Raw genomic sequence first — 21,946 nt, 5'->3', positions numbered from 1 at the left:
CCTGGAAAGTCCTTGAAACATCACTGAATATGATGTTTAAGAAGGTGTGGGAACCCTGAGACGAATAAGGCTCCAGAATGGTAAAAGGTTAAAGGTTAAAATGCATGAATTCAGTCAGTTGGCAGATTATTAGGTAGATTCAGATCAAACTAATGCAGTGTAATCCAACAGCCCTGCTCATGAAGGTTATAATGTTCACTCCGTGTTGATATTGTGTTGCTGGTGTGTTTATTTAACATTATGGTCATTTTGGAGGAAGTAGTTTGTGCTGTTTAACTGTATTGCACAATGACTGACGTTTCTAATATTGGGTCAACACTGTTCGGCTTATAGGGTTAAATAAAATGTACATTTAACTTCTGCTACTTGAATACTTTTAATTTTTCCTCTGCACGTATTTTAAATGTTTTTGCAAATGTGATGACATATTTTTGACCTGATTAAACCCACAGTTAAATCTCCCCGCACAGTCTATTATGATCTACATGAGACATTAAATGGACAGAGTCAGAAACAGCAGCACACTGAGCGGGAGCGGCGGTGCGTGCGTGCTCTCGCTGAGCGGTGCTGCAGCTCTTCTCTCACCATCATCACCATGCCACACACGCACAGCGCAGTCATGTGACCTTTCCTCGCTGTGCGTCCAGCGGAGACAGTTCAGACCCACAGAGGAAGAGTCGGACACGCAGCAGAGACACTAGTCAACAGAAACCCCACCATGGCCCTGCGGGACGAGCTGTTGAAGTCTATATGGCACGCATTCACAGCGCTGGACGTGGACAAGAGCGGGAAAGTCTCCAAATCTCAGCTGAAGGTAAAAACAATAACAGCTTTACTTTTTCTTTTTTTTTTTTTAGGAGTCTGTGCTTGTTTTTTGAGGCGAGCAGGAAACCCTCCCACTGCTCCGAAGCTTTCGGGACCTTTGTGAAAGGTGTGCGACTGTCTGCGTTTCCTCCTTCTTCTCTGAAGCTGGTGGAAAAACACAAGCGCAGCTGCTGGCTCCGGAGCCGGCTGACTGCAGAGAGAAGCACCCGGGTAACAGTCCCAGCCACCGCAGCAGGACCACGGTCAGACCGGTATAGCTCACAGGAGGGGGTTTGAATCCACTGTTATATTACTGTGACTCTGTTTGACAGTAAAACATCAGCACAGGAGGCACAGAATCTATATGAGAAAGATCAGATGTGTTAAAATGCTGTTAGAGGACATAACAGAGGCCGTGGAGCAGATCAGGATCATTTTGAACTTACTATAGTGCTCAAAATTCAACTATTTTAAAGAAGGAAGCAGGTTCTTAAAACCATGATGCAATGAATAATCTACCTGTTGGGCCAATCTGTTATCATTGTTATGCTAAAATAATATTTAACCAGGATGTCAGTAAGTATTCTCAGCCCGTAAACATATTAAGGGAAGTATTTATCTGTGATTAGTTGAGATATTTCAGTCAGGAAAACACTGAAATGTATTGTTCATCAGGGGTGAACTGGCTCAGAATCAATTCGAAACATAGCAAAGTAAAGCAAAACTAAACTTTTTTCCTGTAGAAAACTCTCAATATATATACAACATGATGACACACCCACATATCTCCAGCTCTGCTCCAGCCACATTGTTCATCAGTTAAAAAAAACAAACAAAAACAGGTCAGGTTTTTTTCTAGGTCCACTGCATCTGAATCTAAAGAGCAAAGGCCTGTTTCTACACAAACATTTGCCTCAGTCAACCAGATGCAGCTTCAAGACCTACTGCACTTGTTGAAAGAGGTGAAACTCCCTCTTTTCTGACTGGTAAACCCGTCACACTCTTTCTACATTATTCTTTTGTATGTCTACATGTGTGTGCATCATGCAACAGATTGGCCAAAGACGCGCTGGGAAATACAGGAAATCACCAGCAACATGTGTAATCTAACAGATTTGTCTATTTACAAGCCAGGAGGAGCAGCTATGAAAACAATTGTATAACTAGAGCTGAAATAATTAGTTGTGCAACAGAAATTGATCAGCAACTATTTATGAAATTAATTATTTGTCATTTTAAAGGCACAGAATTACTGGTTCTATCTTATTAAACATGAATATTTGCAAATTTTATTTGTCTTATATGATCATAAACCGAATATCATTGATTTGTGGAACACCTGAAGACGTCACCTTGGACTTTAGGAAATTGTGATGGGCTTTTTAAACTATTTTCTGACATTTCATAGACTATATCAATTAGAGAATAAATAATCACCTTCTTATTTGATGATGAAACTAAATAGTTGAAGCTTCCAGGTTAAATGTTTTGTAAAGTTTGAGCAAACGTCTCTGGAGAATGTGACAGAGACATGGGCACTAACCAGTTTGCTCTAAGGTTCTTCTTTATCATCCTTTTCCTCTCAAACACAGGTGTTTATGCAGATATGTACTTCTCAACAAAATATGTCCACTCATCAAGGGCTACTCTGACAAACACTCCCAAAAGCAGGTGTCTGCAGTGTTCACAGTAACAGTTACCACCTCACTGAGCAGAGACTCAGTGTGAGCTCAGGTTGTATCACCTGTTCACCATCTGATGTTAGATTTTTGCTGCTCTCACAAAGTCATTAGTTCCTCGAATATGTACATCCTGTCATTGTCCATAAGTAAGTACCTCAGTACCTCACTTTTATACATAACATCCGTTTGTTTCATATCCTTACTAATTAGTGCTGAAACTGTTACTGAACTGGTCACTAGAACATTTTTTGTAAAAACAGACCTGACCACAACAAACAGTGGGACCAAACAAACATGGGCTGATTGATCTATTTGTAGAAATTGTGATGGATATTTTCTACTGTATTCTGACGTTTTATAGACTAAACAATCAAACCTTTTCATTGAGCAAACTGAGAGATTATTTAAAAAGAGAAAATAATTGTTAGTCAGCCCTGTAATCAATCATAAACTGATGGTTTCTCCCATCACTCCAGGTGCTGTCCCATAACTTATGTACAGTGATGAAGATCCCACATGACCCCGTGGCGCTGGAGGAGCACTTTAAAGACGATGATGAGGGTCCCGTCTCCAACCAGGGATACATGCCGTACCTGAACAAGTTCATCCTGGATAAGGTCAGTCCACAACACTGAGTCTTACTGGAGCAACAGCTGTCGAGCACATCTGGACAGTTTGAACAGCTGGTGTTTGTATCCAAAGCAAGTTAGTAAGAGCAGAGTAGTTTCAATTCTTGGCTTCACAGTCAAAGCAAGAAGATATTATATTAAGCCAAATCCAAATTTAGTAGATTCATAAAGTCAGTACAAGAGGGTGTGACCAACCCCCCCCCCCCCCAGCTGAGCATGGTGGCTCAGTGTTGTCTCACAGGGAGATGCTCCTGTTGCTCTCACATAGCTTCTCTGTGGGGAGTTTTCATGTTCTCCTCATGTTTGTGGGGTTTCTGGGCAGAGTGAGTCACCAGTCTGTGCTCTAAGTGACTCTTCATCTCTTTGTATGGAAAATGAGACATTATCAGGAGGACAACAACACAAACAGCAGGCCTGTAAAGAAATGTGGCACTGTTTCCACGGGTGTAATTCTTTTTTTTTTTTTTGAACAGCATCTCTGTCCTGTCACTAAAACCCAGATGAGTTGATAAAAATTGTCGATATAATCATCTGGGTTGTCTTCAGTAGTTTCCTTGTTCTCATACCAAGTGCATCATGGTCTTTGCTTTACCCTGGGTTTTGCCTCTCAGGCAAGCCTCTACCCTATCCTCTGATTGGTGGACCTTGATGATAGCGTAGACAGCTTCAGACAAAATCCTGCAGATGCAGATGAAAAACAATCACAGCATCATGCTCATTTTTTTGCCCTGTTATATAATTTAATCTATATTAAATTTTAATAATGTGTAAATTTGAAGTAACAAAGCTGCAGCGACATCTGTAACGTCTGTTACATCTGTGTTTATTATCAGATCAACTTGTTCCACAACATCAGACACATGCCTTAGTTAACTGCTAGTTCGGGATTTTGATTGGTCTGAAATCACTTGACCACACACTAAACACTGAACATGGCCACATACACTCAGCAGGTCATTAGTTTTACAGAGCTAACTAATACACAGCAGTCCTGAAGTAAATACCGAAGGCAAGAATGTGTTAGTATTGAACGTGCTGGGTTTGATTGCTTTAGTTTTAGCCAAGTGTACCTGATAAAGTGCCAACTGAGAGTATATGTAAATACACCACTGGCTGCTCTATGAGTTGTATGTCATTTTTGTTGTCTTTTTCTTTCTCTGTCTTCCTTCTCTTTAATATTAATTGTGTAAATTCTATTTTTTAAAACATATTTGATGACGCAGCAAATCTTTATTTAAAACACTGATGATAAAATATTTTCTTGCACTATAGAAGTCTGTTGATTGACACATAGTGAGAGTGTATTGTGCTGGTGTCACTGTCTTTGATGTCTGTCAGTCATTGTCCTGTGCTGAGCTCAGACAGCAACACAAAACCGGTTATTGACCACGGAGCGGGTCCATTCAGCTGCCTGTCCGTGCCTCTGCGGTGACGTTATAACGGGCCACAGCGTGAATGGAGCGCTGGTGTTTGTTTTCCTGGGCATCATGACAAGTGAAAAGGCCTTTTCCCTTTGTGATGTCATAAACAGCTATGAAATCTAATAGAACTCCCGCTGGCTGTTTAGAATTCTCAATGTATGATGTCATGACGATCTAGAATGGCGTTTGGTGAATGGTGGTTGCCATGGTGAAAGGTTTGGAATTCTGCTGTGTCATAAGAAAACTCTCCTGAAGGCCACAGAGCTTTTTATCTCTGATTGCACCAGGATGTTGGCAGCTCTTAGAAACTGAGTTCAGTTTCCTCAGACTTCATGATGAAACAGAATTAATTTCTCTTTATGTGATAATAGAAAAGGCTTTAAAAACCTTAAATTTAACTTGGTGAACCCAGAAGAAACACTGTTGATATAAAGTCCAGTAGTCTGGTCAGTGATTGTTGTTCTACCTGTCACAGATCATTTGTTGTCTTCTTTAACATCACGTTACAACCAGTGTGCAACCTAAACACTGAATGACATCCAGCCAGAAAACAGGAGCTCTGATTGGCCGGCTGGTATGAGTTGGCAGGAGATGGAATATGGAAGATGGAATGTGATTGGTGGACCAAGTCCTGTTTTAAAAATCGTTTTGTGATTTCATGTTGAAGTTTTACTCTTCTCAGAACAGTCAGTTCTCAGTCTGTAAGTGTAAAGGTTTGATTGAGTCGTCCTCATCTGGTGTGTTTTGCTTTGTGCTGCTGTAAAGTTTCATGTGGACGCTTTAACAAAGCCTGAAGGGATTGTGCCACTTTTAACGTAGTGTCAAGGTCTAGGTCTGTGCTGGTGTCGCCATTTTTGTGATAAAATTGTTCCACTACATCACTTTTCCCTCAGAGAGATCCTAACAGTCTATTGTGTAACGTTCCCCTGTGGAATCGTGTGGAAGTCAAACATGCAGGCTGCCACTGTCGAGTGTTTTCCCTCCGCTCAAATGATTTGTGTCTCATTTTGTGTTAGATCTTTTTTTCCCCATGTCAACTGCAAGTCTCAGCAACTTGTGTGTAACTTTAGAGTCTTTTATGTTCAAAGTTTCCTCATTAGTTCCTTGTTCCGGCTTTTGAAGACATTGACGGATTAAACCAAAGCTGTACAACAAGTTTAACATTTTATTAGTCCTGTGTGTGGATGTGTGTGCGACTTGGCAACAGATACTTTAACCCTTTCACATACTCCTATGTCCGTCTGACAGTATCTAAAATGCACCATTTCATCACATGGAAATATTCCTGAAGTCTTGTGCGTCATGTCCCAAAATTCACATTAGAACATAAAGTGTGTGTTTGAGCTAAATGTGGCTGCGCAGTGTGAGTTTGTAAACTGACTCTGTAACTGAAAGTGTAACATCACTGTGAAACAGGGACACTGTTCTTTCAGGAAATGTAAATTCTGGATGTAGGTCCAGGAAAAGAGACCTGACGTCATGGGCAGACGTCAATACCCCCCACCCCCACCCCCCCAAAACACACACAGTTTACCCACACACGACCCCCCCCCCCCCACCCACCCATTGAAGTGGGGGTGACTGGGCCATGGAGAGCGAGGGCGTGGGTCAGTACATTCAGCTGCTCTCACTCCTGAGGAAACTCCACCCAGTCACACAGGGAAACTTTATATGTGTGTGTGTGTGTGTGTGAGTGTGTGTGTGTGTGTGTGTGTGTGTGTGTGTTGTAACCAGAAACTCAAAAAGCAGGACAACACCTGTTTAACACAAAGATGGAGAAGCTACTTAAGAAAAACATGAAACACAAACACAAGTTACACCTGTGTTTGTGTGTGTGTGCGCATTTAAAGGAGGAAGTAATGCTCGATGATACAGTGTGTGTGCACAGATGAGTTACTCAAGGGGCCAACCATGCCCGAGACCCCAAGGGATCAAGGGGCCCCTGGACCAGAATCTTTGTTTTTTTTGTTATTTTTTAAAAAGTTATTTTGGGGCATTTTTGTGCCTTCAGTAGATAGGACGGTGTAGAGCGGCAGGAAATGAGGGGAGAGAAGGGAAAGACATGCAGCAAAGAGTCAGGCCAGTCGGAGATCGAACCGGCGACTCACCTCATTTCTTGCTGGAAAGTCAAACGACAACAAAGAGACACAAAATGACCTAAAGGACTACTACAAAGTGATGCAACCCAACAATAAAGATGCACAAAATGACTGGGGAGAAGACAAAACCACCACACACAACTGCAAAGACACACCAAAGTCCATATTTGGTAGAGATGTGAAACAATCTCAAAGAGACACTAAATGAAGTCTACAGATGACATTTTGTGTGTCTGTCTGTGTGTGGGTCCTACTCCTGTGTAGAGAGCTAGGTGTTCGTTTACAGAGGAGCTGACGTTTTACTTTACCTGAGTCTGGAGCTGGTCACAGCTGTGTCACTGTGGTGGAACTCAGTAACCCGACACTGAACCACTGCAGACTGATGATCTGGCAGCAGAGACGGAGGACGACGCCGAAGCTCAGGACTCAGCACTTTGTGGTTTGGTGGAGTGTGACATTCCTTAGAAACAAGTGATCCTCTGTGACCCTGAAATACCACGACTGTCTGTGTGTGTGTGTGTGTGTGTGTATGTGTGTGTGTCTGTGTGTGTGTGTGTGTGTGTGTGTGTGTGTGTGTGTGTGAGACCATCACAATGATCATCTGAGGACCTGCTTTAACTTAAGGATAAGACGGGTTCACATTTTTTAGCTCAGTCCTAGAACAGTACTCACCTGTCCACATATACACTGACAGTGTTATTGTTCCTCAGTCCACACTGACTGTGACAGGATTCCTCTGTGGGGAAATGTGTTGAAGCTTGAACATGAGGTTTAGAAAAAGAAGGAGATTTCTTTTGAAGATATCAACTGACCTGACAACCTGATGATGATGATGATGATGATGATGACTGTGGATCATAGCCTGATTTTTTGATATTTGAGAGTGTAAAAAAATCTGGTAAAGCTTGTCCGTCAGATATGACAACTTCAAAACATATGTTTGGTATTTCTCTACTGAAATTTCACATGCAGATACCAACAATATCTTTGTCAATGAAAAAGCATTAGGATGAGACATCTTCACATCCAGTGTGGACAGGAGGGACAAACCAGAAAAGTGAACTGATCCTTTAGCATCAGATCACTGTGGTCACATCTTATCATCCTCCTTCATTTATCCTCTGTGTTGTAATTTGACCTGCTTTGCATTTTTGGCTCCTCTTTTGTTCTCTGTGGTTTTGCTCACAGAGGCAAAATAAAATTGTGTGGTGCTTTCCCATTGAGTTCGAGTTTGTTGAACCTTGACGTGCAACTTCACACTGTTGACCACATGCAAACCGTCCTGTTAGCGCTGACTTTTGAGGGAACAGAGAAAAACTGGGGAAAGTTTTCATTTTTGTCATCACACTGATACGAATCTACCAACACCGTGTATTTTGCCAGAAAATCACTTCACTGTGGCGTCGCTGATCTAACGCGCCATTTAGAAATAAAGTGTTCAAACCCTGACGTCTCAACACCTTAACCACACGGCTGTTGAAGTTTGGTGCGGATGAACCACCCAACCAACACCTGCAGGTTACATATGATAATCCTGTGCTCTGGAGCATTAAAACTCATTTCCTCTTTTTAAATGACCTCAATTTCATAGCATGTCGTAACCTTCACTGAACACTCAACCCTCTCTCATCGCAGCGAAACCCTTTAATTAAACAACTTGTTTAACTGCTAATGAGCTGTCTAATTGTGAGGATTCACTTCAGCTGAAATATGTGTGTGAGCCGTCGATGCTGCTGCAGATGAGACTGGAGTTTGGCCTCTGAATCCTAATGAACATGTGGCAGTGGAGGGAGGGGGGTGGCACTGACAAGGCTCTTATTGTTGAAGTGTAGGGACTGAGAGGGAGAGAGAGAGATAGACAGAGTGAGAGGAGGAATAGAAACAGAGGGAGAGTCAGCGAGGCCGGAGGACAAAGAAAAACAAGACAAGCGTGACACAACAGTGTTGGACAAAGAGCTGCTCTTTCATAACAAACTCAGCTTTCACAACTTCACTACTGTTCGTTTCTGTCCGCTGACTCATTCAAACCACAAGGTTTTAAAACCAGCAGGATGATGCAGACGAGTCTGCCACCTGAACACGACCGTCATCATCCTCACATGGGTTAGAGTTGGGGTCAGCGACACATTCATGCTGCTGGGAAATGACAGGAGACACTGTGTGATTAGAGCCACAGTTTAAAATACAGTAACTACATATAAATCATCTAAAAGTTTGTAGTTTCATGTTCACAGACAGCAGCTGTGATTATTCAAGGTCTGCATGATGGAATAAAGATTTATTGTTCAATTGAATCCTCATTAGTGTTTAACTTTAACAGCAGTTACTGTTTAAGTGATTCATGTTGAAATATTCAGCACAGTGAATAATGACACTGCAGCCAGCGCGTAAAAGTCACAGTATCATCATTACATACAGCCAAGTCCGACATACAAACTTTCAACTGATAGTACAACATAAAATAATAATAAATCACAATTAACTTGCACATTTGTACTGAGACACAGTTAAAGAATATTTTATTTTACAGGCCTGTCTTCAGGAATAATCACTGCAGTATTTACAGTCTCTAATCTTGTCATCCTGGTTGTCCGTACTGTAAATCTACCATGCTTCTGTTTCCTGGACCTGTCTGACCGTCCTCTCCTCTCTCACTCCTCCATCTTTTTCCCTGTTCAAGTCTTTTTATGGGACTTTCTCCTCATTTGATGGGTCTCAGATAGAGGGAGTCGTCTCCTGTACAGACTGTCAAACCCCCTAAGGCAAATAAAATGTATATAAATTATATATATATAAATGTATGTGTGTGTGTGTGTGTGTGTGTGTGTGTGTGTGTGTGTGTGTGTGTGTGTGTGTGTGTATATATATATATATATAGTTGAGGCCAAAATTATTAGCCCTCCAGGAATTGTGGAACATTTTCCTAAAATTCTGCCCAATTCTGCAGCATTGATAAAACTTGATATAATGAAACATACACCAGTGCTACTAGTATCTTTTGGTACATTTTGGAATTAAAATATATTTTCTAGCTTGCTTTATATCAAATAAAGTGAAAAATGGGGTGGTCAAAAATGTTAGCCCCCCCTGTGAATTTTTGCTTTTAAAACACACCTAATCAATTAATCAGCTCCCTAACAACACCTGTGCAGTCAGGATAAAAGGCATAAAAGGACTCCAGCAGGGCACTTGAGCACATTATTGTGAGGGACTACTGTTGCTCACCATGCCAAAGACAAAGGAGATCAGTCTTGAGCTCAGAAAGAAGACAGTGGAGGCTCATAATAAGGGGGAGGGCTGTACTGCCATTTCCAAGCGTTTCTCAGTGTCTAGAACAGCTGTATGTTGCAGCATTGCTAAGTTCAAGGAGACAGACTCAACAAACTGGGACGTGGTTGAAAGTGCAAGATTTCAAGAACTCTGGAGAGGGAATCAGTCAGAGATATCAGCAAGAATCCCTGGACATCTGGCTTCTTCTGGGGTTGATGTTTCAAGGAACACAGTTGTGAGGGCTCTTCATCGTGGTGGGCTTCAGGGCCATCGTCCCAGAAGAACCCCTTCACTCAAGGAGCAGCACATCAGAGTCAGACTGAGGTTTGCCTGTGAACATTTAAAAGGTAAGGACGACTTTTGGAAGTCTGTGCTTTGGTCTGGTGAGACTAGACTGGAACTGTTTGGGCACGTGGATGTTGCTTATGTTTGGTGAAGAAAGGGAGAGGCCTTCAACCCCAAGAACACAGTTCCCACAGTTAAACATGGTGGTGGAAGCCTCATGCTGTGGGGCTGTTTTGCAGCCTCAGGCACAGGGAGCCCTGTTCGGGTGCGTGGCATCATGAAAAAAGAAAATTATGTTGAAATTTTGAGGGATAATATGAAGAAATCTGCTCGTAGTCTAGGTATAGGTCGTCGCTGAGCCTTCCAACAAGACAATGACCCAAAACATACATCAAAATTGCTCCAACAGTTCCTAAAGGACACCAAAAACGAAGTCCTGGAGTGGCTCGCTCAGAGCCCAGATCTCAATCCTATTGAGAATCTGTGGCGAGTGCTCAAGGTGAGTGTCCATGCTCGGAAACCACGCAATTTGGAGCAGCTGGAACAATTTGCAATGGAAGAATGGGCCAAAATCCCTCAGGAAACCTGTGCCAACCTAGGAAAGAACTACTCTAAGAGGTTGTTGTCAGTTTTGGCTCAGAAAGGGTACACTATGGCCAGGGTGCTAATTATTTTGGACATCTCATTTTTGCTGTTTCTTGTTTCAACTCCGTGCATCATTAAAATATCCTAATCAAACTTAGTGGACATTTTGTCTTTGTTATTTGGAAACAAATAAACTATAAACACTTGTTCTTAATGGTCACTTCCATGGAGAAATCACAAGTTTTGTCTAATTTCATATGAGGGGCTAATAATTTTGGCTTCAACTGTATATATAATATATAAAAAGTAAAAGTGACTTGACTAGCCTGTGACACCTCTTTACCTGCTTTGTTTAAAAGCTGTGGCTACTTGCAGATAATCTTTTTTTAATATAATGCGGTTGTTTCACCACAGAAACCTGCTGCAGTGTATAAATGTACTGCAGTTTATCTGTCAGAGCCAAGTTATCAGCCTTCTTCAGCAAAGTTTAAAAAAAGCTGAGATGTAAATCTGTCCGGTCTCTGGACAGTGTCCATCACGACACCACTAAACGACACCACTTTGAACATGTTACTTTTAAATCTGTGTTAATTATGTTTCTACGTATGTGACACCAAGTTCTTAAAATTTTGGAGGTGTAAAAAGTAAAAACTGCGACAAAAACACAGTCTGTTTCTGAATTATTTGTATTTTCTTCAGTTTTTGCTTGGATAGTATGTTTATGTTGTAATAGCTCAAGTTTCAAATCCTAATTTTAGTGACTAAAGTCTGGTTTGAACTGTCTTTAGTCTACAGTTCACGTCTGCCAGTTTACTGGTTCAGAAGCAACAAGATTCATGAAGGTCATAATTTTTTTTGTTGAAACTGTTGTAGGAGGTGTTGATTCATCTTCATCATCATTTTGGGGGCTGTAGTTTGTGGTGCTGTTGAACTGTGTCGTGTTTCCTGAGACATGTTTCTAAAATTTCGTGGACCCTCACTGATGTAAAAGTTCAGAGATCCTGGGTGGAGTATCACTTTAACATCCAGCCCAGGTTTCCACACAGGCACTCACCCTAAATTAGCACAATAGAGAGTTACATCAGATCCTGTGCAGCCTTAGAAAAGTGCTTCACTGCAGTCATTCAGTCGGCCTGAATGTGTCAGCACAGAAAATGGAAATAATGAAACGACCCTGAGAGAATTCAGGCTAAAATTCACAGAGCAGGTTGAAGCAGCACCAAAGTACACACTTTATTTTGATGTGGAAATAATCTGTGACCTGAGCCGTGTGTTTGTTTCCAGTGGAAAAGCTTGGAGCTGTTTTTACACTGATGTGACGTCGCAGCTCAGAGTGTGTGTGGTCACGTGTTAAAGCAGATTATGAGTGTGTTTATTTAGAAATTTAGTTTTGACGAAACAATTCTAATTCAAAATCCACTTACTAGCTTGTTCCGCAGCTTTCAACCATACTGTACAGTCTTCATCAGTAGATTTTAATGCAGGCTCAGACCTGGCTGACCATTAAACCTTGTTCTTGACCTTGGAAACAGTCGTTTGACCAAAGGTCTGGAGCTTTCAACTAAATCACACAGTTGAAGAATGAACTTTGATGTTTGTCAGAAATTCCAAATTAGTTTAAAATCACATCAGTGACAAACTGCAGCAGTGTCACACCTCAGGTTTTGTGGACTTGACCAAGGCTGGATGGTGGTGGTGATGATGATGATGATGATGATGATCAGACCTCAGATCCACTAGCTTCTGTAACTCAGTGCAGTCTCTCCGTCAGCATCTCTTCATTTCTTTCATCTGCCTTTTTGAAATAATGAAGCGTGTTCCTGGGGTTTACTACTTACATATCAGGATCCACTACACCATCACATCTCCAGTGTCGTTACTCACGTCACAGTAACTTGATTTTTATCCATAAAACTCACCAACGCTCTTCTTCTAAAGTTGCTTCTTTCAACTTTTAATATCTGCAGATTAAAAACGTCCACAGTGCCCACTCCACTCTGTTATTACTGACATGTCTGAACTGACCACGACCCCTCGACTAATTCATGAACATTTAGCCTGTGAACGGGCTATGGTTTATGGGAAATGGAGTTTATTAAAGGCTACAAAAAACCCAAAATTTTGATTTTTTTTTTTAAAAATTGCTTAAATTTGTTTAAATTCAACGAACACACAACAAAGTGTTGAGAGTTATGATAGTTGCAGAGGTCAGAGGGGTTTTCAATGAGGTTTTCTGATTTCTCAAACAGAACCCAGAGGTTGTGGTTTGACTTCAGTTGATGGTCAGTGCACTGAAGAGACCCCAGACTGTCCTGTCATGATTCACAACTAATCTATAAAGAAACAGGAAATGATGAATGATGCACATTTTTAGTACAGGTCGTATCATAATTTTCTTAATGAACACACAGTACGTCATCATCATTTCTCCCTGTGACTCTGAGAGTTATTGATGTAGAGCGGATTTTTTTTTTTATGAAGTCCTGTGAAGTTCTGACAAAACAAATCAAAACAAGCCCTTTTTAACAGGATAACCAGAAAAACACATACAGTTTTTAAAAAGCTGAACTTGTTGCAGTTATATTAACTCAGATCTTTACCTGCAACACACCTCGGTTACTCTGCCTTATAATGCCTTAAATAAGCTGCTATTGAGAGTTGCTATGCTATAACAGAATGACATCAGGAGCGTGGCACTAAGATGAACATGTGATGTTTAAGTAGCGGATCATGTTATCACCGCTCGCAGACGTGACTTATCTTCATGGTGTGTGTACCTGTTTGGAGGTTATGAAACCAAGGTTCTGCATCACTGCTGCTCAGACCACACTGAAACAACTGCACCACGTTTCTCACAGTGTCGATTCAAACTGTGGTTTAGAGAAGACAAACCTGGAGCGTTTCTGGGGTCAGTTCTTGTTCAGATCGGTTTTTAATTATAGCCAGCTTTGGACTTGTTTTTGGGGGGTTTGCTGGTGGCTTGTTTTTTTTGGCGGGAAGGCTGCCAGGAGTCTCCATGGAGACACTACTGTTCACCGGCTCGAGGAAAACACTTCCCCTCCTCAGCACCGATTGTAGCTTTTCAAGAGCTTTCTCCCTTTTTGCTCTGGAATTTGAACCTTAGAAATTTTTTTTTTTTTAAAGCAGACCACTTTTCTTTTCTCACTTCTTTTGGCAGAAAGACTCAATGAAAATGTACTTTTTGTGTAATGAAAGGAGGATGAGGGTCCTGCCTGCTCCTGCTTTCTACAGGCGGCTCAGCACGTCAAGTTGTACTCTGTGTACTAGAAACATGTTCACCATCTTCTTTCCCCTCTCTCATATCTGCTGCAAACATCACTTATTGTTTTATCAAACTTTAATGAGTCACTCAATGAGTTTACAAGATCAGGCAATAACGCAGCTATAAATGTAGACAGAAGGAAAGTGTCCAACCAGTCAAAGGGATTTTTCACAACCTGAAAGTTTAGATTTAGTAACATTACATTTTGTAATCCCTGTGTAAATGGTGACTTATTATGAAGCGAAACCCCAAAATTAAATAATTTCTTCCTCTTTTTGATTAGTGGTTCCTAGACTGGGAGTCACAGGATGAATCTGTCAGGATGTGAGATCATCTCCTCTCTAATCTTTGCTTTTTTTTTATGATTAAATACTGAGTAGTCTTTCCTCTCTTTGGGCCACTAATAAAAAAATCTATTTTTGGTTGAACTGCTCAAAGCTCATAAAACCCATAAAAACATGAAACTTGCACTTTTATTTTAATTAAAGCAGCGATACATCGATGTAAAAGAACATCGTTACCAGTAAAGTTCCTGCTTTTATGATTGCACTGAAGCAGAAGTACAGAGAGTGACTTCAGTCAGATCTGGCTCCAGACCTTCAGCTGACCCTGGTGTGGACCCTGGAGAGGTCACAACTCTCTGACTCTGCCTGTCGTTCTTATAGTGCTGAGGCTTTTCAGTAAACAAGGACGACTGAGTTTTACTGAAGTAGATGGACTGAAATACAGAGCCACACCAGGAGCTGGGCGGTTTAATCTAGTAGCAACAGTAACTATAACTGTGAAGTAATCAAAGAGGCAAAAACTCAAATATTTCCCTCTGATATGCGGAGGAGTATAAGTATAAGGCGTATATATGTATGTATGTATATGTGTATATATATATATATATATATATATATATATATATATATATATATATATATATATATATATATATATATATATAAAAATAATAAATAAAAAAGAAATGCTGAAGTTAAACACAAGGACAGAACCTGAGTAAATGTCTTAGTCACTTTCCACCCTGAACATGAGTGCTGACTCACCACTGCTGTCGTTGTGCTCTGCCGCAGGTGAAGGATAACTTCGACCGTCAGGAGTTCAACAAAATGTGCTGGACTCTGTGCTTCAGGAAAAACATGGATCAAAATTCGCTGGTCATCTCCAACGACGACGCCTACAAGATCTGGTGCATCTTCAACTTCCTGTCTGAGGACAGATACCCGCTGATCATCGTCACTGAGGAGGTGAGTGTTCACCGCAGCATCACATCTGTGTCTTATCAAAACTTTAGAGACACTTTTTCACCAAACAGCACTCCTGTCTCCACCCTTCACTCTCTGATGCTGCTGCGTTCATATCATTTCATTCAATTATGATCAACTGACTTAAAAAAAACCCCACTAACATCAGTCTCCAAGTCTGATTCTGAGATCTCAGAGTTTCACACAGTGACGATATCTCAATATCTCAATATCTCCCACTTTATCAGTCAAATTCATCTTTAACTTTGTTTATTGTGTGTTTTTTCTACTTTTGGGAAATAGGCTCAGATAGTGGAGGATATAGGAGTGTATGGAGGTGCAGTCTGTTACGACAACGTGATGAACTGATGAACAAAGTTCAACAAGGCCATCATGATATGATCATATGTGTGTTATTAACACAAAATCAATATTTATATTTATATTATTCATACTGGGGTATTGTGAGCCCTAGTTAGCACTAAAGCTAACCACTGTGTAATAATAATAAAGTCAGAATAAAGGGTATTTTTCCTGTTCTTTCACTCATTGTATTCTCCTCTATAACAGACATGCTGTAGTTTACTGTATATTGAGCAGTAAAATTATATTTTGGACCCTTCATCATCATCATCATAATTTTCATCAGTGGCAGCTGTAGGGAATCGATTGTGTTGCATTGTGGGACTAATAACAGAAAGTAGTCCACATATCATGACAAAAAGCCATCACACAATGGCTCCATTATTGTAATTTTAGGGCGTAAAGGTGTCTCTCAGGATTCAGACCCTCTGATAACAGTGGACAGTAAATGTCATCACAGGAGGAACTCTTGTTCCCAAACTTGAACTGAAACTTAATGAGATTTCTTCATGTCGAACCACAATCTGGAGAAGCGCCTGAGGAATACAGACTTCATGCTTCCTGATTCAGATCAGGAGACGTCTGAAGAGAAAAATTTACCAATCCTAAGAATCTGACCAATATCCAGATGATTCTTGTTTTCCATGATACAGGGCTGCAACATTATTGATTAATCAGAGTGATCAACTGCTCCACACAACATTAGAAAACAGTAAAAATGACCCATCACAGTTTCCTACAGCCTGAAGTGACATCCTCAGACCAACAGACCAAAATCCTCTAATGTAAGGTAATGTAAGACAAGAAAAAGCAACAAATTCTCACATTGGTTTGGCATTTGAACAATAACCTAAACACTGTGTTATGTCCTGTCTACGGGATCCAGGACACAACATGAATACGCTGTCTTCCCCAAGTCTCAAGTAGCCACAGCAGCAGAGAATGATAACGGATATATATTTATTTACAACAGGCTGAGAGGATTGCTGCGTCAGGGTGGACAAAGGTCAAAATAACAAACAACTCTATCTTGGAAACAAAACACCAACATAACTAACCCAAATAAAACAAAACCAGATTACAATAACTAAACTTCCTAACTAAAAAGCAGGAGAAAAGATCCAGTCCACCTCTACTAACTCTCGATGATGTGAGATCAGCTGCAGATAAATGGCAGAAAACAGTGATTGGAGCAGATGGTGGATGAGTCGCTCTCTCTCCTTCCAGCTCAGCCACACCCTCTTGCTTCCTTATGTCAGGAGGGTCCACGCCAACATTCAAACCACAGAAGGAAAAACACCAATGTACAAGACATCTGCAGTCGTAACAGATCAATTATACAAATTATTGATTCATTTTCAGATGATGGATTGTCGCAGCTCTAACATAATAATCCTGTTGTTAATTCTACTGTCAGTGAAGCAGTTTGTTCACTCTGAATAAATAATCTTAAAACATGTATAATCTCACATGAAGTCAGTTTTTCAGAGCGTTGTTGTCCAAACCTGCATCTATTAAATTTGACTTAGCATCTGTTTCACAGTAACAGTCTCCTCGATCTTTACACTGGAAAAACTCCTTCTCTGAAATGATTGGTTGCTTTTTAAAGAGTCTCTGACCAGGTTTCGTCAGATGACTTAGCTCCCGTCATCAGGCTCCTGTTATTTAAAGTATCACACAGGTCAGACATGGACACAGAACTATAGAGCTGAGCTGGACAACTGTGTGTGTGTGTGTGTGTGTGTGTGTGTGTGTGTGTGGTGCTTCACTGCTTCAGTAACTGACCAGTAGAAAATGTCTGTTGCTCAAGAGCAGAAAAGGAAGTTTCCAGCTTCCTGTTCTTTTACAAATGCTGGGAGATTTATTGTTGGGTCTAACAAACATCTGAGCTGAATCACAGGAAACTTGTTTGCAAAAGAAATGTAAATTCATGTGCTGCAATAAACTCATGTGGAGATGACGAGCAAGAAAAACACAGGACAGGGTCCGTTGACTCAGAACACAAATGAACAGACGTATGTTTTAAAGAAAGATCAGTGTATGTATGTTTAGTCTGATAATAACGATGATGCTCTTGTGTTTGTGTATAACTCCGTATATGTCTGCACAGATCGAGTACTTCCTGCGTAAGCTGACGGAGGCGATGGGGGGCAGCTGGGTGGAGGAGCGTTTCGAGGACTACAAGCTGCAGCTGGACTCGAGGCAGCAGTGTCTGAACGTGTGGGAGCTCATCACCGTGGTGGGGTCGGGTCACTTCAGCAAAGGCATGGACCGGCAGACGCTCTCCATGGGCATCAACGAGGTCTACCAGGAGCTGATCCTGGACGTGCTCAAACAGGTGGGCGGGGCACCTGCACAGACAGAGATCTGATGATACAGTTTATAAATGACAAACAACTCTTTGATTTCATAAAAGAGCGTCACTCTTCTCCTCATTGACAAACACTGTGGCAAAATAATCTTCCTTCCTGAGCTTTAAACCACAGTCCTGGTTTTCATCAGTGAATCCTGCAGCCCTGCAGTAAATCCTCCATCATGAAGGTTCAGTTTGTCGGAGGCTGTAATGTGTGGTGCTGCTGAATTGTACTGCATTATACAAAGAGGTGTGTGTGTGTGTGTGTGTTATTTAGCCGAACCTCTAAACTACATCCTCCAAAATAAACGTGTTGTTCCCAACAAATGAACAGTTTCCTCCTGCTTTCCAAAAACTACAGGATCCAGCTGTTTTAGGAAATGATTTCTTCTTTTTAGAACAAGAAACTTTACATATGTGGCCCAGTTCTTTAAGATCCACATCCTCAGGAGGAATCGGGGCCGTATGAGGGTAAATCAAGCTGAAACAGTCAGGGCTCATTCTCTCATGTGTCTGACAGTGAAAATTAATCTGCAACTATTTATTGATTAGTTTTAAGAAGAGGTCTCACTGTTCCTGGTTCCAGCTTCTCAGATGTCAGGGGTTGATGCTTCTCCTTGTCCTGCATCATAGTGATCTGAAAATTTTTGGACTGTTGGTTTGACAAAACCCGACATCTGAAGACATCACCAGAAACTGTGAGACACTGTAACAAGCATTTGAAATTTTCAAGAATTTTCAAGATTTTTTTACTTGTCACTTACACAGTTACACAAGTACAGTGTAGTGAACTGTGTCCTGAATCAGCCATGAGACTGTGCAATAAAGTTTACAAATAAATGAAATTAAATGAAAAGGAAATTTGAGAAGGTTACAGAACAACAACAAACCTCTCTCTAGTCACAAACTGCGTTAATTATCTTTAAACACTGAGGTTTAATGTTCGGCATCGTACCAGGAATCCGGTGTGTAAGTGATGATTTTGTGATGAAGAAGTTATTGGTTTAAATTACCCGTCCTCCTCTCTGCAGGGCTACATGATGAAGAAAGGTCACAAGAGGAAGAACTGGACGGAGCGCTGGTTCATGCTGAAGCCGAACTCCATCTCCTACTACGTCGGTGAGGACCTGGCTGAAAACAAAGGGAACATCTTATTGGATGGAAACTGCACTGTGGAGGCAAGAAGCTGCTGTTTTTAATGAAAACTCTTCCACTTGTCTCTCAGACCCTCCTCAGCTACAGTGACATCTGACACCAGGGGTCATAAAACATCAGGATCAAAGCCACAGATGCTGCAGGGGTCAGATCATATAGTTAACAACCACACAGTGATGGTAGTTAACCAGCTTCAGGTTAACCGGCTCATGACGACAGAGTTCCTGTGTCAGTCGTGGTGAGAAGTTCAGTGGATAACAGTGGGATTTGTTCTTGACCTGAAGCACGGCTCTGAAAACACTCACAAGTGGAAATGATTTTGTTACACAGGACACTGTTTGTGGTGTACTCTTCATGCTCGCACACATTTTGTCACAGTCCTGCTCTACTGTTTTCCCTCCAGCCTCTACAAGACAAAGAGGGAAAGAAGTGCCTCTTCCTCATCAGGTCGTCTCTGAAAAGCTTCGAAATCAGTGCGTCGGACAAGAAGAAGAAGCAGGAGTGGATCCAGGGTGAGAAATGACGTAATTTTGTTCAAAACTGAAAGTCACGGGAATTATTTTTATTTCATCCTGCTGTTGTAAGCCTCATCGTGGTGACTCCATGATGTCTCACTCGTTCACTCCCTACTGCAGCAGATCCTTTTTCTTTTTTTTAACCTTTTTTTTTGTTTTAAAAGTCTTTTTGCCAAGGCTCCATCTCTGACACAGTTAAGCTTTTTCTCCGTAAATGTTACAAACAACATATTTTCAACTGAACTTCAGACAAAACAAACAAAGACAAAACAACAGTCAAAAAAACCAAAGATGTTTATTATCGTAGAAAACAAGGGAAACATTTGAGGAGCTGGTACCCGAGAGGTTTTAATATTTTTAGCTTAAAAAAATCAAATAATTAATCAGTGATCAAAAAAACTGATCATCCTCCTCCTTAGTTTTACTTTTTGAGCAGACAGATGCCAAAACTCGCAGCCTTGAACAAAACCATGACTTTTGTGTCTCCTCCTCCTCGTTTCCTCGCAGCCATTCAGACCTGTGTGACTCTGCTGCGTCAGGGCCGACCGGCGCCGCATCGTGAGGCTCGTCAGAAGCGCCGGGAGCTGCGGCTGAGGCAGCAGGCGGAGCAGGAGGAGCTGGAGCTGAGGATGAGGGAGCTGCAGACGGCCAACGAGGCCAAACAGCTCGAGCTGGAGAACATGAGGAAGGTGAGGAGAGAGAAACAGACAAACATGCACACGTGTCCAAATGTTGCCCTGTGAGTCCAGTCTGGTCAAGAAACGTTGGTTCCTTTTTGTGGAGCGTGGTGGAGTTTGACATGAGGAGGGCAGACTGCACTGTCAACATGATGTGGAAGTGAACCAGGGTCTGCATATTAGTTCATCCTCAGTCTGGTTTTCAGTTTATATGGTTAAAGTTAGTTCTGTTGCTGTTTTGTCTTTGGGCCAAAAACATCAACAGTAAACGATGATGATGGACGTAGCCTCCATGTCGTCACCCTTATGTAGAGCGTAGAGCGGTTCTAAAGTGGCGCTGCTCCACTGTTGCCATCTTGGCAGTGCCTGACTCCATCTAACTCCTGGTAAATCCAAAAATAGAAAGAGAAGTGGAGTGTGTGTGGCACCGAGACTTCAGTGCATGATGGTTTCTGGCAAACAGAAGCTCACCCACCCGTCACTCAAAGCGGCCACGCCCTCAGTTATGCAGAAGTTTAAGCCTTAATAAAATGTAAACAGGTGTTTTTTTGTACCAGGCTGTAAGCATGTTTATTTCTGCTGGAAAGTTGGACATTTTAACATGAGGGTCTATGGGGACTGAGCCTCAAGCAGCCAATTGAAGAAGAGCACTTTTTGTCACCTTTGTTGGTTCAGTTTTCAGCCTCGTGTGTTGCTGCTTGGCCTCAAAAGAAAACATGAATTAGTTGAAGTGGCTGTTTTCCATTAATAAAGTGTAAAATTCAGTCAGTGTCTACTTAAAATTGGGTTCACATGTGCAGTCTAATGTAATCCAACACAACAGTTCCACCTTAAACTCTTTCATGAGGCCAAAAATGTTCCTCCGTCCTCAACGTGTTAATTCAGTTAATGTGATTGTTGCAATTTCGCTGTAATTGTACTTGTACTGTTACAGTGACAATAAAGCTCGATCATCAATGTTTTAGCACTGAGGTCATCCACACATTTACAACTGTGTCAACAGACTTCAACACTAGAAACTGTGTAGATGACATGTCAGAGCTGTTGTACTGCATTAGATTACACACGTGTAACCTAGTAAGTGTCCACGAAGTGAACCCTTTATATATGAGAAAAGAAACACAAGTGTGAAAGTGCAGTGATTAAAATACACTGAAGTAAGAGGCTTGCCCTAGTAAGCTGCTGCCTCAACAAACAGGAAAACCCACAGAGAGATAAACGGCTCATAAAACACCTGACTGAAGGACAAACAGCTGTAAATGGATCTGGATTCAAACAGGAAGGTTGTACATCAGTGTTAGAGAGGGAGGTGTGTGACTGTGCTCATTCAGACACAACAATCACCTGTAGATAACACACCTCAGTCTACTGCTGACGCTCAGTGTTAGACTGCAGCTGTAACCGCTGCGCACCTGAAACACCTGTTCAGCAAAAACAAACAGGAGGTAAATCACTGCAGTTTGTCAGTGAGCAAATTTAACTTGAGGGGATTTCTAAACCTGTGAGGTCAGAAGCAGCCGACAGTGTAAAACTCAGGAGGACGCGGTGTTCCTCTCCCAGGACAGATAATGAAGGAAG

General features: G+C 41.4%; 1 protein-coding gene across 2 annotated transcripts in view; it reads left to right on the top strand.

Annotated features, from left to right (window-relative positions):
* The first annotated feature begins 609 nt into the window (after positions 1 to 609).
* The window catches only part of swap70b (switching B cell complex subunit SWAP70b), a 33,758-nt gene continuing 12,421 nt past the window's right edge, over positions 610 to 21,946 (top strand). The window contains exons 1-7 of one of the 2 annotated variants that reach the window (XM_071491147.1): positions 610 to 814; positions 2,963 to 3,103; positions 15,135 to 15,308; positions 17,779 to 18,006; positions 19,053 to 19,199; positions 19,580 to 19,688; positions 20,199 to 20,380. In XM_071491147.1, coding sequence (XP_071347248.1) covers positions 719 to 814; positions 2,963 to 3,103; positions 15,135 to 15,308; positions 17,779 to 18,006; positions 19,053 to 19,199; positions 19,580 to 19,688; positions 20,199 to 20,380 — 1,077 coding nt within the window. In that variant the 5' untranslated portion in view covers positions 610 to 718. Of the gene's footprint in view, positions 815 to 2,962; positions 3,104 to 10,132; positions 10,253 to 15,134; positions 15,309 to 17,778; positions 18,007 to 19,052; positions 19,200 to 19,579; positions 19,689 to 20,198; positions 20,381 to 21,946 lie in introns of those variants that run through there. The other variant, XM_071491155.1, reaches the window with a different exon arrangement.

This window comes from Trachinotus anak, unplaced genomic scaffold (assembly GCF_046630095.1).
Source record: "Trachinotus anak isolate AG129_WGS33_773 ecotype Australia unplaced genomic scaffold, CSIRO_AGI_Tana_v1 ptg000002l, whole genome shotgun sequence".
Lineage (NCBI taxonomy): Eukaryota > Metazoa > Chordata > Actinopteri > Carangiformes > Carangidae > Trachinotus > Trachinotus anak.
Note: the sequence above shows the minus strand (reverse complement) of the source record. Positions and strands in the feature narration are given on the sequence as shown.